We start from the raw sequence: 17,055 nt of genomic DNA, 5'->3' as shown, positions 1-17,055 counted from the left end.
CTTTCCTTCTTCTGCTTCTCCATTCCATCCTCTTCCTTCTTCTCCTTCTCCTCCCTTCCATTCTCTTCTCTTTCTGATTATGATGATATAGAAGCTCTTTTTCAAGCCTTTCGATTTTCTTTTTCTTCTTCTTCTTCTTCTCCTCCTTTTCACTTTCTTCTCCTGCTTCTCCATTCCATCCTCCTCCTTCTTCTCCTTTTCCTCCCTTCCATTCTCCTTCTCTTTCTGATTATGATGATGTAGAAGCTCTTTTTCAAGCCTTTCGATTTTCTTTTTCTTCTTCTTCTTCTTCTCCTCCTTTTCACTTTCCTTCTTCTGCTTCTCCATTCCATCCTCCTCCTTCTTCACCTTCTCCTCCCTTCCATTCTCCTTCTCTTTCTGATTATGATGAGGTAGAAGCTCTTTTTCAAGCCTTTCGATTTTCTTTTTCTTCTTCTTCTTCTCCTCCTTTTCACTTTCCTTCTCCTGCTTCGCCATTCCATCCTCCTCCTTCTTCTCCTTCTCCTCCCTTCCATTCTCCTTCTCTTTCTGATTATGATGATGTAGAAGCTCTTTTTCAAGCCTTTCGATTTTCATTTTCTTCTTCTTCTTCTTCTCCTCCTTTTCACTTTCCTTCTTCTGCTTCTCCATTCCATCCCCTTCCTTCTTCTCCTTCTCCTCCCTTCCATTCTCCTTCTCTTTCTGATTATGATGATGTAGAAGCTCTTTTTCAAGCCTTTCGATTTTCTTTTTCTTCTTCTTCTTCTTCTCCTCCTTTTCACTTTCCTTCTCTGCTTCTCCATTCCATCCTCCTCCTTCTTCACCTTCTCCTCCCTTCCATTCTCCTTCTCTTTCTGATTATGATGATGTAGAAGCTCTTTTTCAAGCCTTTCGATTTTCTTTTCTTCTTCTTCTTCTTCTCCTCCTTTTCACTTTCCTTCTCCTGCTTCTCCATTCCATCCTCCTCCTTCTTCTCCTTCTCCTCCCTTCCATTCTCCTTCTCTTTCTGATTATGATGATGTAGAAGCTCTTTTTCAAGCCTTCGATTTTCATTTTCTTCTTCTTCTTCTTTTCCTCCTTCACACTTTCCTTCTCTTGCTTCTCCATTCCATCCTCCTCCTTCTTCTCCTTCTCCTCCCTTCCATTCTCCTTCTCTTTCTGATTATGATGATGTAGAAGCTTTTTTTCAAGTCTTTCGATTTTCTTTTTCTTCTTCTTCTTCTTCTCCTCCTTTTCACTTTCCTTCTCCTGCTTCTCCATTCCATCCTCCTCCTTCTTCTCCTTCTCCTCCCTTCCATTCTCCTTCTCTTTCTGATTATGATGATGTAGAAGCTCTTTTTCAAGCCTTTCGATTTTCTTTTTCTTCTTCTTCTTCTTCTTCACTTCTTTTCCTCCTTTTACTTTCCTTCTCCTGCTTCTCCATTCCATCCTCCTCCTTCTTCTCCTTCTCCTCCCTTCCATTCTCCTTTCTTTCTGATTATGATGATGTAGAAGCTCTTTTTCAAGCCTTTCGATTTTCTTTTTCTTCTTCTTCTTCTTCTCCTCCTTTTCACTTTCCTTCTCCTGCTTCTCCATTCCATCCTCCTCCTTCTTCTCCTTCTCCTCCCTTCCATTCTCCTTCTCTTTCTGATTATGATGATGTAGAAGCTCTTTTTCAAGCCTTTCGATTTTCTTTTCTTCTTCTTCTTCTTCTCCTCCTTTTCACTTTCCTTCTCTGCTTCTCCATTCCATCCTCCTCCTTCTTCTCCTTCTCCTCCCTTCCATTCTCCTTCTCTTTCTGATTATGATGATGTAGAAGCTCTTTTTCAAGCCTTTCGATTTTCTTTTTCTTCTTCTTCTTCTTCTCCTCCTTTTCACTTTCCTTCTCTGCTTCTCCATTCCATCCTCCTCCTTCTTCTCCTTCTCCTCCCTTCCATTCTCCTTCTCTTTCTGATTATGATGATGTAGAAGCTCTTTTTCAAGCCTTTCGATTTTCTTTTTCTTCTTCTTCTTCTTCTCCTCCTTTTCACTTTCCTTCTCCTGCTTCTCCATTCCATCCTCCTCCTTCTTCTCCTTCTCCTCCCTTCCATTCTCCTTCTCTTTCTGATTATGATGATGTAGAAGCTCTTTTTCAAGCCTTTCGATTTTCATTTTCTTCTTCTTCTTCTTCTCCTCCTTTTCACTTTCCTTCTTCTGCTTCTCCATTCCATCCTCCTCCTTCTTCTCCTTCACCTCCCTTCCATTCTCCTTCTCTTTCTGATTATGATGATGTAGAAGCTCTTTTTCAAGCCTTTCGATTCTCTTTTTCTTCTTTTCTTCTTCTCCTCCTTTTCACTTTCCTTCTCCTGCTTCTCCATTCCATCCTCCTCCTCCTTCTTCTCCTTCTCCTCCCTTCCATTCTCCTTCTCTTTCTGATTATGATGATGTAGAAGCTCTTTTTCAAGCCTTTCGATTTTCTTTTTCTTCTTCTTCTTCTTCTCCTCCTTTTCACTTTCCTTCTTCTGCTTCTCCATTCCATCCTCTCCTTCTTCTCCTTCTCCTCCCTTCCATTCTCCTTCTCTTTCTGATTATGATGATGTAGAAGCTCTTTTTCAAGCCTTTCGATTTTCTTTTTCTTCTTCTTCTTCTTCTCCTCCTTTTCACTTTCCTTCTCCTGCTTCTCCATTCCATCCTCCTCCTTCTTCTCCTTCACCCCTTCCATTCTCCTTCTCTTTCTGATTATGATGATGTAGAAGCTCTTTTTCAAGCCTTTCGATTTTCTTTTTCTTCTTCTTCTTCTTCTCCTCCTTTTCACTTTCCTTCTCTGCTTCTCCATTCCATCCTCCTCCTTCTTCTCCTTCTCCTCCCTTCCATTCTCCTTCTCTTTCTGATTATGATGATGTAGAAGCTCTTTTTCAAGCCTTTCGATTCTCATTTTCTTCTTCTTCTTCTCCTCCTTTTCACTTTCCTTCTCCTGCTTCTCCATTCCATCCTCCTCCTTCTTCTCCTTCTCCTCCCTTCCATTCTCCTTCTCTTTCTGATTATGATGATGTAGAAGCTCTTTTTCAAGCCTTTCGATTCTCATTTTTTTCTTCTTCTTCTTCCCCCTTTATATTTTCCTTCTTCTCCATTCCATCCTCCTCCTTCTTCTCCTTCACCTCCCTTCCATTCTCCTTCTCTTTCTGATTATGATGATGTAGAAGCTCTTTTTCAAGCCTTTCGATTCTCATTTTCTTCTTCTTCTTCTTCTCCTCCTTTTCACTTTCCTTCTTCTGCTTCTCCATTCCATCCTCCTTCCTTCTTCTCCTTCTCCTCCCTTCCATTCTCCTTCTCTTTCTGATTATGATGATGTAGAAGCTCTTTTTCAAGCCTTTGGATTCTCTTTTTTTTTTTCTTCTTCTTTCTCCTCCTTTTCACTTTCCTTCTCCTGCTTCCATTCCATCCTCCTCCTTCTTCTCCTTCACCCCTTCCATTCTCCTTCTCTTTCTGATTATGATGATGTAGAAGCTCTTTTTCAAGCCTTCGATTTTCTTTTTCTTCTTCTTCTTCTCCTCCTCCTTTTCACTTTCCTTCTCTTGTTTCTCCATTCCATCCTCCTCCTTCTTCTCCTTCTCCTCCCTTCCATTCTCCTTCTCTTTCTGATTATGATGATGTAGAAGCTCTTTTTCAAGCCTTTCGATTCTCTTTTTTTTCTTCTTATTCTTCTCTCCTCCTTTTCACTTTCCTTCTAATGCTTCTCCATTCCTCCTCCTTTCTTCTCCTTCTCCTCCCTTCCATTCTCCTTCTCTTTCTGATTATGATGATGTAGAAGCTCTTTTTCAAGCCTTTCGATTTTCTTTTTCTTCTTCTTCTTCTTCTCCTCCTTTTCACTTTCCTTCTCCTGCTTCTCCATTCCATCCTCCTCCTTCTTCACCTTCTCCTCCCTTCCATTCTCCTTTTTCTTTCTGATTATGATGAGTTAGAAGCTCTTTTTCAAGCCTTTCGATTTTCTTTTTCTCTTCTTCTTCTTCTCCTCCTTTTCACTTTCCTTCTTTTGCTTCTCCATTCCATCCTCCTCCTTCTTCTCCTTCACCTCCCTTCCATTCTCCTTCTCTTTCTGATTATGATGATGTAGAAGCTCTTTTTAAGTCTTTCGATTTTCTTTTTCTTCTTCTTCTTCTCCTCCTTTTCACTTTCCTTCTTGTGCTTCTCCATTCCATCCTCCTCCTTTTCTCCTTCTCCTCCCTTCCATTCTCCTTCTCTTTCTGATTATGATGATGTAGAAGCTCTTTTTCAAGCCTTTCGATTTTCTTTTTCTTCTTCTTCTTCTTCTCCTCCTTTTAACTTTCCTTCTTCTGCTTCTCCATTCCATCCTCTTCCTTCTTCTCCTTCTCCTCCCTTCCATTCTCCTTCTCTTTCTGATTATGATGATGTAGAAGCTCTTTTTCAAGCCTTTCGATTTTCTTTTTCTTCTTCTTCTTCTTCTCCTCCTTTTCACTTTCCTTCTCCTGCTTCTCCATTCCATCCTCCTCCTTCTTCTCCTTTCCTCCCTTCCATTCTCCTTCTCTTTCTGATTATGATGATGTAGAAGCTCTTTTTCAAGCCTTTCGATTTTCTTTTTCTTCTTCTTCTTCTTCTCCTCCTTTTCACTTTCCTTCTTCTGCTTCTCCATTCCATCCTCCTCCTTCTTCACCTTCTCCTCCCTTCCATTCTCCTTCTCTTTCTGATTATGATGATGTAGAAGCTCTTTTTCAAGCCTTTCGATTTTCTTTTTCTTCTTCTTCTTCTCCTCCTTTTCACTTTCCTTCTCTGCTTCTCCATTCCATCCTCCTCCTTCTTCTCCTTCTCCTCCCTTCCATTCTCCTTCTCTTTCTGATTATGATGATGTAGAAGCTCTTTTTCAAGCCTTTCGATTTTCTTTTTCTTTTTCTTCTTCTTCTCCTCCTTTTCACTTTCCTTCTTCTGCTTCTATATTCCATCCCCTTCCTTCTTCTCCTTCTCCTCCCTTCCATTCTCCTTCTCTTTCTGATTATGATGATGTAGAAGCTCTTTTTCAAGCCTTTCGATTTTCTTTTTCTTCTTCTTCTTCTTCTCCTCCTTTTCACTTTCCTTCTTCTGCTTCTCCATTCCATCCTCCTCCTTCTTCACCTTCTCCTCCCTTCCATTCTCCTTTTCTCTCTGATTATGATGAGGTAGAAGCTCTTTTTCAAGCCTTTCGATTTTCTTTTTCTTCTTCTTCTTCTCCTCCTTTTCACTTTCCTTCTCCTGCTTCGCCATTCCATCCTCCTCCTTTTCTCCTTCTCCTCCCTTCCATTCTCCTTCTCTTTCTGATTATGATGATGTAGAAGCTCTTTTTCAAGCCTTTCGATTTTCATTTTCTTCTTCTTCTTCTTTCCTCCTTTTCACTTTCCTTCTCTGCTTCTCCATTCCATCCTCCTCCTTCTTCTCCTTCTCCTCCCTTCCATTCTCCTTCTCTTTCTGATTATGATGATGTAGAAGCTTTTTTTCAAGTCTTTCGATTTTCTTTTTCTTCTTCTTCTTCTTCACCTCTTTTTCACTTTCCTTCTCCTACTTCTCCATTCCATCCTCCTCCTTCTTCTCCTTCTCCTCCCTTCCATTCTCCTTCTCTTTCTGATTATGATGATGTAGAAGCTCTTTTTCAAGCCTTTCGATTTTCTTTTTCTTCTTCTTCTTCTTCTCCTCCTTTTCACTTTCCTTCTTCTGTTTCTCCATTCCATCCTCCTCCTTCTTCTCCTTCTCCTCCCTTCCATTCTCCTTCTCTTTCTGATTATGATGATGTAGAAGCTCTTTTTCAAGCCTTTCGATTTTCTTTTTCTTCTTCTTCTTCTTCCCCTCCTTTTCACTTTCCTTCTCCTGCTTCTCCATTCCATCCTCCTCCTTCTTCTCCTTCTCCTCCCTTCCATTCTCCTTCTCTTTCTGATTATGATGATGTAGAAGCTCTTTTTCAAGCCTTTCGATTTTCTTTTTCTTCTTCTTCTTCTTCCTCCTTTTCACTTTCCTTCTCTGCTTCTCCATTCCATCCTCCTCCTTCTTCTCCTTCTCCTCCCTTCCATTCTCCTTCTCTTTCTGATTATGATGATGTAGAAGCTCTTTTTCAAGCCTTTCGATTTTCTTTTTCTTCTTCTTCTTCTTCTCCTCCTTTTCACTTTCCTTCTCCTGCTTTGCCATTCCACCTCCTCCTTCTTCTCCTTCTCCTCCCTTCCATTCTCCTTCTCTTTCTGATTATGATGATGTAGAAGCTCTTTTTCAAGACTTTCGATTTTCTTTTTCTTCTTCTTCTTCTTCTCCTCCTTTTCACTTTCCTTCTCCTGCTTCTCCATTCCATCCTCCTCCTTCTTCACCTTCTCCTCCCTTCCATTCTCCTTTTTTTTCTGATTATGATGAGTTAGAAGCTATTTTTCAAGCCTTTCGATTTTCTTTTTCTCCTTCTTCTTCTTCTCCTCCTTTTCACTTTCCTTCTTTTGTTTCTCCATTCCATCCTCTTCCTTCTTCTCCTTCACCTCCCTTCCATTCTCCTTCTCTTTCTGATTATGAAGATGTAGAAGCTCCTTTTTAAGTCTTTCGATTTTCTTTTTCTTCTTCCTCTTCTTCTCCTCCTTTTCACTTTCCTTCTTGTGCTTCTCCATTCCATCCTCCTCCTTTTTCTCCTTCGCCTCCCTTCCATTCTCCTTCTCGTTCTGATTATGATAATGTAGAAGCTCTTTTTCAAGCCTTTCGATTTTCTTTTTCTTCTTCTTATTCTTCTCCTCCTTTTAACTTTCCTTCTTCTGCTTCTCCATTCCATCCTCTTCCTTCTTCTCCTTCTCCTCCCTTCCATTCTCTTTCTCTTTCTGATTATGATGATATAGAAGCTCTTTTTCAAGCCTTTCGATTTTCTTTTTCTTCTTCTTCTTCTTCTCCTCCTTTTAACTTTCTTTCTCCTGCTTCTCCATTCCATCCTCCTCCTTCTTCTCCTTTTCCTCCCTTCTATTCTCCTTCTCTTTCTGATTATGATGATGTAGAAGCTCTTTTTCAAGCCTTTCGATTTTCTTTTTCTTCTTCTTCTTCTTCTCCTCCTTTTCACTTTCCTTCTTCTGCTTCTCCATTCCATCCTCCTCCTTCTTCACCTTCTCCTCCCTTCCATTCTCCTTTTCTCTCTGATTATGATGAGGTAGAAGCTCTTTTTGAAGCCTTTTGATTTTCTTTTTCTTCTTCTTCTTCTCCTCCTTTTCACTTTCCTTCTCCTGCTTCGCCATTCCATCCTCCTCCCTTTTCTCCTTCTCCTCCCTTCCATTCTCCTTCTCTTTCTGATTATGATGATGTAGAAGCTCTTTTTCAAGCCTTTCGATTTTCTTTTTCTTCTTCTTCTTCTTCTCCTCCTTTTCACTTTCCTTCTTCTGCTTCTCCATTCCATCCTCCTCCTTCTTCTCCTTCTCCTCCCTTCCATTCTCCTTCTCTTTCTGATTATGATGATGTAGAAGCTCTTTTTCAAGCCTTTCGATTTTCTTTTTCTTCTTCTTCTTCTTCTCCTCCTTTTCACTTTCCTTCTTCTGCTTCTCCATTCCATCCTCCTCCTTCTTCTCCTTCTCCTCCCTTCCATTCTCCTTCTCTTTCTGATTATGATGATGTAGAAGCTCTTTTTCAAGCCTTTCGATTTTCTTTTTTTCTTCTTCTTCTTCTCCTCCTTTTCACTTTCCTTCTCCTGCTTCTCCATTCCATCCTCCTCCTTCTTCTCCTTCTCCTCCTTCCATTCTCCTTCTCTTTCTGATTATGATGATGTAGAAGCTCTTTTTCAAGCCTATCGATTTTCATTTTCTTCTTCTTCTTCTTTTCCTCCTTCACACTTTCCTTCTCTTGCTTCTCCATTCCATCCTCCTCCTTCTTCTCCTTCTCCTCCCTTCCATTCTCCTTCTCTCTCTGATTATGATGATGTAGAAGCTTTTTTTCAAGTCTTTCGATTTTCTTTTTCTTCTTCTTATTCTTCTCCTCCTTTTCACTTTCCTTCTCCTGCTTCTCCATTCCATCCTCCTCCTTCTTCTCCTTCTCCTCCCTTCCATTCTCCTTCTCTTTCTGATTATGATGATGTAGAAGCTCTTTTTCAAGCCTTTCGATTTTCTTTTTCTTCTTCTTCTTCTTCTCCTCCTTTTACTTTCCTTCTCCTGCTTCTCCATTCCATCCTCCTCCTTCTTCTCCTTCTCCTCCCTTCCATTCTCCTTCTCTTTCTGATTATGATGATGTAGAAGCTCTTTTTCAAGCCTTTCGATTTTCTTTTTCTTCTTCTTCTTCTTCTCCTCCTTTTCACTTTCCTTCTTCTGCTTCTCCATTCCATCCTCCTCCTTCTTCTCCTTCTCCTCCCTTCCATTCTCCTTCTCTTTCTGATTATGATGATGTAGAAGCTCTTTTTCAAGCCTTTCGATTTTCTTTTTCTTCTTCTTCTTCTCCTCCTTTTCACTTTCCTTCTTCTGCTTCTCCATTCCATCCTCCTCCTTTTCTCCTTCTCCTCCCTTCCATTCTCCTTCTCTTTCTGATTATGATGATGTAGAAGCTCTTTTTCAAGCCTTTCGATTTTCTTTTTCTTCTTCTTCTTCTTCTCCTCCTTTTCACTTTCCTTCTCTGCTTCTCCATTCCATCCTCCTCCTTCTTCTCCTTCTCCTCCCTTCCATTCTCCTTCTCTTTCTGATTATGATGATGTAGAAGCTCTTTTTCAAGCCTTTCGATTTTCTTTTTCTTCTTCTTCTTCTTCTCCTCCTTTTCACTTTCCTTCTCCTGCTTCTCCATTCCATCCTGCTCCTTCTTCTCCTTCTCCTCCCTTCCATTCTCCTTCTCTTTCTGATTATGATGATGTAGAAGCTCTTTTTCAAGCATTTCGATTTTCTTTTTCTTCTTCTTCTTCTTCTTCCTCCTTTTCACTTTCCTTCTTCTGCTTCTCCATTCCATCCTCCTCCTTCTTCTCCTTCTCCTCCCTTCCATTCTCCTTCTCTTTCTGATTATGATGATGTAGAAGCTCTTTTTCAAGCCTTTCGATTTTCTTTTTCTTCTTTCTTCTTCTCCTCCTTTTCACTTTCCTTCTCCTGCTTCTCCATTCCATCCTCCTCCTTCTTCTCCTTCTCCTCCCTTCCATTCTCCTTCTCTTTCTGATTATGATGATGTAGAAGCTCTTTTTCAAGCCTTTCGATTTTCTTTTTCTTCTTCTTCTTCTTCTCCTCCTTTTCACTTTCCTTCTTCTGCTTCTATATTCCATCCTCCTCCTTCTTCTCCTTCTCCTCCCTTCCATTCTCCTTCTCTTTCTGATTATGATGATGTAGAAGCTCTTTTTCAAGCCTTTCGATTTTCTTTTTCTTCTTCTTCTTCTTCTCCTCCTTTTCACTTTCCTTCTTCTGCTTCTATATTCCATCCTCCTCCTTCTTCTCCTTCTCCTCCCTTCCATTCTCCTTCTCTTTCTGATTATGATGATGTAGAAGCTCTTTTTCAAGCCTTTCGATTTTCTTTTTCTTCTTCTCTTCTTCTCCTCCTTTTCACTTTCCTTCTCTTGCTTCTCCATTCCATCCTCCTCCTTCTTCTCCTTCTCCTCCCTTCCATTCTCCTTCTCTTTCTGATTATGATGATGTAGAAGCTCTTTTTCAAGCCTTTCGATTTTCTTTTTCTTCTTCTTCTTCTTCTCCTCCTTTTCACTTTCCTTCTCCTGCTTCTCCATTCCATCCTCCTCCTTCTTCTCCTTCTCCTCCCTTCCATTCTCCTTCTCTTTCTGATTATGATGATGTAGAAGCTCTTTTTCAAGCTTTCGATTTTCTTTTTCTTCTTCTTCTTCTTCTTCACCTCCTTTTCACTTTCCTTCTCCTAATTCTCCATTCCATCCTCCTCCTTCTTCTCCTTCTCCTCCCTTCCATTCTCCTTCTCTTTCTGATTATGATGATGTAGAAGCTCTTTTTCAAGCCTTTCGATTTTCTTTTTCTTCTTCTTCTTCTTCTCCTCCTTTTCACTTTCCTTCTTCTGCTTCTATTCCATCCCCTTCCTTCTTCTCCTTCTCCTCCCTTCCATTCTCCTTCTCTTTCTGATTATGATGATGTAGAAGCTCTTTTTCAAGCATATCGATTTTCATTTTCTTCTTCTTCTTCTTTTCCTCCTTCACACTTTCCTTCTCTTGCTTCTCCATTCCATCCTCCTCCTTCTTCTCCTTCTCCTCCCTTCCATTCTCCTTCTCTTTCTGATTATGATGATGTAGAAGCTCTTTTTCAAGCCTTTCGATTTTCTTTTTCTTCTTCTTCTTCTTCCTCTTTTTCACTTTCCTTCTCCTACTTCTCCATTCCATCCTCCTCCTTCTTCTCCTTCTCCCTTCCATTCTCCTTCTCTTTCTGATTATGATGATGTAGAAGCTTTTTCAAGCCTTTCGATTCTCTTTTTCTTCTTCTTCTTCTTCTTCACCTCCTTTTCACTTTCCTTCTCCTGCTTCTCCATTCCATCCTCCTCCTCCTTCTTCTCCTTCTCCTCCCTTCCATTCTCCTTCTCTTTCTGATTATGATGATGTAGAAGCTCTTTTTCAAGCTTTCGATTTTCATTTTCTTCTTCTTCTTCTTCTTCTTCTCCTCCTTTCACTTTCCTTCTCCTGCTTCTCCATTCCATCCTCCTCTTCTTCTCCTTCTCCTCCCTTCCATTCTCCTTCTCTTTCTGATTATGATGATGTAGAAGCTCTTTTTCAAGCCTTTCGATTTTCTTTTTTCTTCTTCTTCTTCTCCTCCTTTTCACTTTCCTTTTTCCTGCTTCTCCATTCCTATCCTCCTTCTTCTCCTTCTCCTCTTCCATTCTCCTTCTCTTTCTGATTATGATGATGTAGAAGCTTTTTAAGCCTTTCGATTTTCTTTTTCTTCTTCTTCTTCTTCTCCTCCTTTTCACTTTCCTTCTGTGCTTCTCCATTCCATCCTTCCTTTTTCTCCTTCTCCCTTCCATTCTCCTTCTCTTTCTGATTATGATGATGTAGAAGCTCTTTTTCAAGCCTTTCGATTTTCTTTTTCTTCTTCTTCTTCTTTCCCTCCTTTTCACTTTCCTTCTCCTGCTTCTCCATTCCATCCTCTCCTTCTTCTCCTTCTCCTCCCTTCCATTCTCCTTCTCTTTCTGATTATGATGATGTAGAAGCTCTTTTTCAAGCCTTTCGATTTTCTTTTTCTTCTTCTTCTTCTTCTCCTCCTTTTCACTTTCCTTCTCCTGCTTCTCCATTCCATCCTCCTCCTTCTTCTCCTTCTCCTCCCTTCCATTCTCCTTCTCTTTCTGATTATGATGATGTAGAAGCTCTTTTTCAAGTCTTTCGATTTTCTATTCTTCTTCTTCTTCTCCTCCTTTTCTCTTTCCTTTTCCTGCTTCTCCATTCTATCCTCCTTCTTCTCCTTCTCCTCCCTTCCATTCTCCTTCTCTTTCTGATTATGATGATGTGGAAGCTCTTTTTCAAGCCTTTCGATTTTCATTTTCTTCTTCTTCTTCTTCTTCTTCTCCTCCTTCTCACTTTCTTTCTCTTGCTTCTCCATTCCATCCTCCTCCTTCTTCTCCTTCTCCTCCCTTCCATTCTCCTTCTCTTTCTGATTATGATGATGTAGAAGCTCTTTTTCAAGCCTTTCGATTTTCTTTTCTTCTTCTTCTTCTCCTCCTTTTCTCTTTCCTTTTCCTGCTTCTCCATTCTATCCTCCTTCTTCTCCTTCTCCTCCCTTCCATTCTCCTTCTCTTTCTGATTATGATGATGTGGAAGCTCTTTTTCAAGCCTTTCGATTTTCATTTTCTTCTTCTTCTTCTTCTTCTTCCCCTCCTTTTCACTTTCCTTCTCCTGCTTCTCCATTCCATCCTGCTCCTTCTTCTCCTTTCTCCTCTCTTCCATACTCCTTCTCTTTCTGATTATGATGATGTAGAAGCTCGTTTTCAAGCCTTTCGATTTTCTTTTTCTTCTTCTTCTTCTTCCCTTCCTTTTCACTTTCCTTCTCCTGCTTTTCCATTCCATTCTTCTCCTTCTTCTCCTTCTCCCTTCCATTCTCCTTCTCTTTCTGATTATGATGATGTAGAAGCTCTTTTTCAAGCCTTTCGATTTTCTTTTCTTCTTCTTCTTCTTTCCCTCCTTTTCACTTTCCTTCTCCTGCTTCTCCATTCCATCCTTCTCCTTCTTCTCCTTCTCCCTTCCTTTCTCCTTCTCTTTCTGATTATGATGATGTAGAAGCTCTTTTTCAAGCCTTTCGATTATCTTTTTCTTCTTCTTCTTCTTTCCCTCCTTTTCACTTTCCTTCTCCTGCTTCTCCATTCCATCCTTCTCCTTCTTCTCCTTCTCCCTTCCTTTCTCCTTCTCTTTCTGATTATGATGATGTAGAAGCTCTTTTTCAAGCCTTTCGATTATCTTTTTCTTCTTCTTCTTCTTCCCCTCCTTTTCACTTTCCTTCTCCTGCTTCTCCATTCCATCCTGCTCCTTCTTCTCCTTTTCCTCCCTTCCATACTCCTTCTCTTTCTGATTATGATGATGTAGAAGCTCTTTTTCAAGCCTTTCGATTTTCTTTTCTTCTTCTTCTTCTTTCCCTCCTTTTCACTTTCCTTCTCCTGCTTCTCCATTCCATCCTTCTCCTTCTTCTCCTTCTCCCTTCCTTTCTCCTTCTCTTTCTGATTATGATGATGTAGAAGCTCTTTTTCAAGCCTTTCGATTATCTTTTTCTTCTTCTTCTTCTTTCCCTCCTTTTCACTTTCCTTCTCCTGCTTCTCCATTCCATCCTTCTCCTTCTTCTCCTTCTCCCTTCCTTTCTCCTTCTCTTTCTGATTATGATGATGTAGAAGCTCTTTTTCAAGCCTTTCGATTTTTTTTTCTTCTTCTTCTTCTCCTCCTTTTCTCTTTCCTTCTCCTGCTTCTCCATTCTATCCTCTTCCTTCTCCTTCTCCTCAATTCCATTCTCCTTCTCTTTCTGATTATGATGATGTAGAAGCTCTTTTTCAAGCCTTTCGATTATCTTTTTCTTCTTCTTCTTCTTCCCCTCCTTTTCACTTTCCTTCTCCTGCTTCTCCATTCCATCCTGCTCATTCTTCTCCTTTTCCTCCCTTCCATTCTCCTTCTCTTTCTGATTATGATGATGTAGAAGCTCTTTTTCAAGCCTTTCGATTTTCTTTTTCTTCTTCTTCTTCTTCTCCTCCTTTTCACTTTCCTTCTCCTGCTTCTATATTCCATCCCCTTCCTTCTTCTTCTCCTCCCTTCCATTCTCCTTCTCTTTTTGATTATGATGATGTAGAAGCTCTTTTTCAAGCCTTTCGATTTTCAATTTCTTCTTCTCCTTCTTCTCCTCCTTCACACTTTCCTTCTCTTGCATCTCCATTCCATACTCCCCCTTCTTCTCCTTCTCCTCCCTTCCATTCTCCTTCTCTTTCTGATTATGATGATGTAGAAGCTCTTTTTCATGCCTTTCGATTTTCTTTTTCTTCTTCTTCTTCTTCTCCTCCTTTTCACTTTCCTTCTCCTGCTTCTTCAATACATCCTCCTCTTTCTTCTCCTTCTCCTCCCTTCCATTCTCCTTCTCTTTCTGATTTTGATGATGTAGAAGCTCTTTTTCAAGCCTTTCGATTTTCATTTTCTTCTTCTCCTTCTTCTCCTCCTTCACACTTTCCTTCTCTTGCTTCTCCATTCCATCCTCCTCCTTCTTCTCCTTCTCCTCCCTTCCATTCTCTTTCTCTTTCTGATTATGATGATGTAGAAGCTCCTTTTTAAGTCTTTCGATTTTCTTTTTCTTCTTCCTCTTCTTTTCCTCCTTTTCACTTTCTTTCTCCTGCTTAGCCATTCTAGCCTCCTCCTTTTTATCCTTCTCCTCCCTTCCATTCTCCTTCTTTTTCTGATTATGATTATGTAGAAGCTCTTTTTTAAGCCTTTCGATTTTCTTTTTCTTCTTCTTCTTCTTCTCCTCCTTTTCACTTTCCTTCTCCTGCTTCTATATTCCATCCCCTTCCTTCTTCTCCTTCTCTTCCCTTCCATTCTCCTTCTCTTTCTGATCATGATGATGTAGAAGCTCTTTTTCAAGCCTTTCGATTTTCTTTTTCTTCTTCTTCTTCTTCTCCTCCTTTTCACTTTCCTTCTTCTGCTTCTCCATTCCATCCTTCTCCTTCTTCTCCTTCTCCTCCCTTCCATTCTCCTTCTCTTTCTGATTATGATTATGTAGAAGCTTTTTTTCAAGCCTTTCGATTTTCTTTTTCTTCTTCTTCTTCTTCTCCTCCTTTTCACTTTCCTTCTCCTGCTTCTATATTCCATCCCCTTCCTTCTTCTCCTTCTCCTCCCTTCCATTCTCCTTCTCATTCTGATTATGATGATGTAGAAGCTCTTTTTCAAACCTTTCGATTTTCATTTTCTTCTTCTCCTTCTTCTCCTCCTTCACACTTTCCTTCTCTTGCTTCTCCAATCTATCCTCCTCCTTCTTCTCCTTCTCCTCCCTTCCATTCTCCTTTTCTTTCTGATTATGATGATGTAGAAGCTCTTTTCAAGCCTTTCGATTTTCTTTTTCTTCTCATTCTTCTTCTCTTCCTTTTCACTTTCCTTCTCCTGCTTCTCCATTCCTTCCTCCTCCTTCTCCTCCCTTCCAATCTCCTTCTCTTTCTGATTATGATGATGTAGAAGCTCTTTTTCAAGCCTTCCGATTTTCTTTTTCTTCTTCTTCTTCTTCTTTCCCTCCTTTTCACTTTCCTTCTCCTGCTTCTCCATTCCATCCTTCTCCTTCTTCTCCTTCTCCTCCCTTCCATTCTCCATCTCTTTCTGATTATGATGATGTAGAAGCTCTTTTTCAAGCCTTTCGATTTTCTTTTTTTCTTCTTCTTCTCCTCCTTTTCACTTTCCTTCTCCTGCTTCTCCATTCCATCTTCCTCCTTCTCCTTCTCCTCCCTTCCATTCTCCTTCTCTTTCTGATTATGATGATGTAGAAGCTCTTTTTCAAGCCTTCCGATTTTCTTTTTCTTCTTCTTCTTCTTTCCCTCCTTTTCATTTTCCTTCTCCTGCTTCTCCATTCCATCCTCCTCCTTCTTCTCCTTCTCCTCCCTTCCATTCTCCTTCTCTTTCTGATTATGATGATGTAGAAGCTCTTTTTCAAGCCTTCCGATTTTCTTTTTCTTCTTCTTCTTCTTCTCCTTCTTTTCACTTTCCTTCTCTTGCTTCTCCATTCCATCCTCCTCTTTGTTCTCCTTCTACTTCCTTCCATTCTCCGTCTCTTTCTGATTATGATGATGTAGAAGCTCTTTTTCAAGCCTTCCGATTTTCTTTTTCTTCTTCTTCTTCTTCTCCTTCTTTTCACTTTCCTTCTCTTGCTTCTCCATTCCATCCTCCTCTTTGTTCTCCTTCTACTTCCTTCCATTCTCCTTCTCTTTCTGATTATGATGATGTAGAAGCTCTTTTTCAAGCCTTCCGATTTTCTTTTTCTTCTTCTTCTTCTTCTCCTTCTTTTCACTTTCCTTCTCCTGCTTCTCCATTTCATCCTCCTCCTTGTTCTCCTTCTACTTCCTTCCATTCTCCTTCTCTTTCTGATTATGATGATGTAGAAGCTCTTTTTCAAGCCTTCCGATTTTCTTTTTCTTCTTCTTCTTCTTCTCCTTCTTTTCACTTTCCTTCTCCTGCTTCTCCATTCCATCCTCCTCCTTGTTCTCCTTCTACTTCCTTCCATTCTCCTTCTATTTCTGATTATGATGATGTAGAAGCTCTTTTTCAAGCCTTTCGATTTTCTTTTTTTTCTTCTTCTTCTTCTCCTCCTTTTCACTTTCCTTCTCCTGCTTCTCCATTCCATCCTCCTCCTCTTTCTCCTTCTCCTCCCTCCCATTCTCCTTCTCTTTCTGATTATGATGATGTAGAAGCTCTTTTTCAAGCCTTTCGATTTTCTTTTTTTTCTTCTCCTTCTTCTCCTCCTTCACACTTTCCTTCTCTTGCTTCTCCATTCCATCCTCCTCCTTCTTCTCCTTCTCCACCCTTCTAATCTCATTTTTCTGATTATGATGATGTAGAAGCTCCTTTTTAAGTCTTTCGATTCTCTTTTTCTTCTTCCTCTTCTTTTCCTCCTTTTCACTTTCTTTCTCCTGCTTAGCCATTCCATCCCCTTCCTCCTTCTCCTTCTCCTCCCTTCCATTCTCCTTCTCTTTCTGATTATGATGATGTAGAAGCTCTTTTTCAAGCCTTCCGATTTTCTTTTTCTTCTTCTTCTTCTTCTCCTTCTTTTCACTTTCCTTCTCCTGCTTCTCCATTCCATCCTCCTCTTTGTTCTCCTTCTACTTCCTTCCATTCCCCTTCTCTTTCTGATTATGATGATGTAGAAGCTCTTTTTCAAGCCTTCCGATTTTCTTTTTCTTCTTCTTCTTCTTCTCCTTCTTTTCACTTTCCTTCTCCTGCTTCTCCATTCCATCCTCCTCCTTGTTCTCCTTCTACTTCCTTCCATTCTCCTTCTCTTTCTGATTATGATGATGTAGAAGCTCTTTTTCAAGCCTTTCGATTTTCTTTTTTTTCTTCTTCTTCTTCCCCTCCTTTTCATTTTCCTTCTCCTGCTTCTCCATTCCATCTTCCTCCTCCTTCTCCTTCTCCTCCCTTCCATTCTCCTTCTCTTTCTGATTATGATGATGTAGAAGCTCTTTTTCAAGCCTTTCGATTTTCTTTTTTTTCTTCTCCTTCTTCTCCTCCTTCACACTTTCCTTCTCTTGCTTCTCCATTCCATCCTCCTCCTTCTTCTCCTTCTCCTCCCTTCTATTCTCATTTTTCTGATTATGATGATGTAGAAGCTCCTTTTTAAGTCTTTCGATTCTCTTTTTCTTCTTCCTCTTCTTTTCCTCCTTTTCACTTTCTTTCTCCTGCTTAGCCATTCCATCCCCTTCCTCCTTCTCCTTCTCCTCCCTTCCATTCTCCTTCTCTTTCTGATTATGATGATGTAGAAGCTCTTTTTCAAGCCTTCCGATTTTCTTTTTCTTCTTCTTCTTCTTCTCCTTCTTTTCACTTTCCTTCTCCTGCTTCTCCATTCCATCCTCCTCCTTTTTCTCCTTCTCCTCCCTTCCATTCTCCTTCTCTTTCTGATTATGATGATGTATGTTATAACCCTTAGGGTTATTATAAGAGTTCTTATTATAATTGTTGTCAGTAATAAATGTAACTCAGTGCTAAAGGTCAGCGGAAACAAACAC

The 17,055-nt window shown here is 40.2% G+C and overlaps 1 protein-coding gene across 1 annotated transcript; it reads right to left on the bottom strand.

Moving 5' to 3' along the window:
- Positions 1 to 13,085: 13,085 nt before the first annotated feature.
- Positions 13,086 to 15,978, bottom strand: LOC137626878 (uncharacterized). Its single transcript, XM_068357862.1, has 2 exons — positions 15,805 to 15,978; positions 13,086 to 13,292 (listed from the first exon to the last, which is right to left on the bottom strand). The coding sequence occupies exons 1-2, from the start codon at positions 15,976 to 15,978 to the stop codon at positions 13,086 to 13,088; spliced, it is 381 nt and encodes a 126-aa protein (XP_068213963.1).
- Between the last annotated feature and the right edge of the window lie 1,077 nt (positions 15,979 to 17,055).

This window comes from Palaemon carinicauda, chromosome 34 (genome assembly GCF_036898095.1).
Source record: "Palaemon carinicauda isolate YSFRI2023 chromosome 34, ASM3689809v2, whole genome shotgun sequence".
NCBI lineage: Eukaryota > Metazoa > Arthropoda > Malacostraca > Decapoda > Palaemonidae > Palaemon > Palaemon carinicauda.
The sequence above is the reverse complement of the archived record's forward strand: the minus strand, read 5'-3'. Positions and strand labels throughout refer to the sequence as shown.

What these genes read in the sequence shown, in the direction of transcription:
- LOC137626878 (XM_068357862.1), bottom strand. Translation starts at nt 15,978, where the DNA reads ATGGCTAAGCAGGAGAAAGAAAGTGAAAAGGAGGAAAAGAAGAGGAAG. An exon ending in AGAAGCAAGAGAAGGAAAGT is followed by an intron (nt 13,293 to 15,804) that starts GTGAAGGAGGAG and finishes CATCATAATCAG; the next exon opens with AAAGAGAAGGAGAATGGAAG.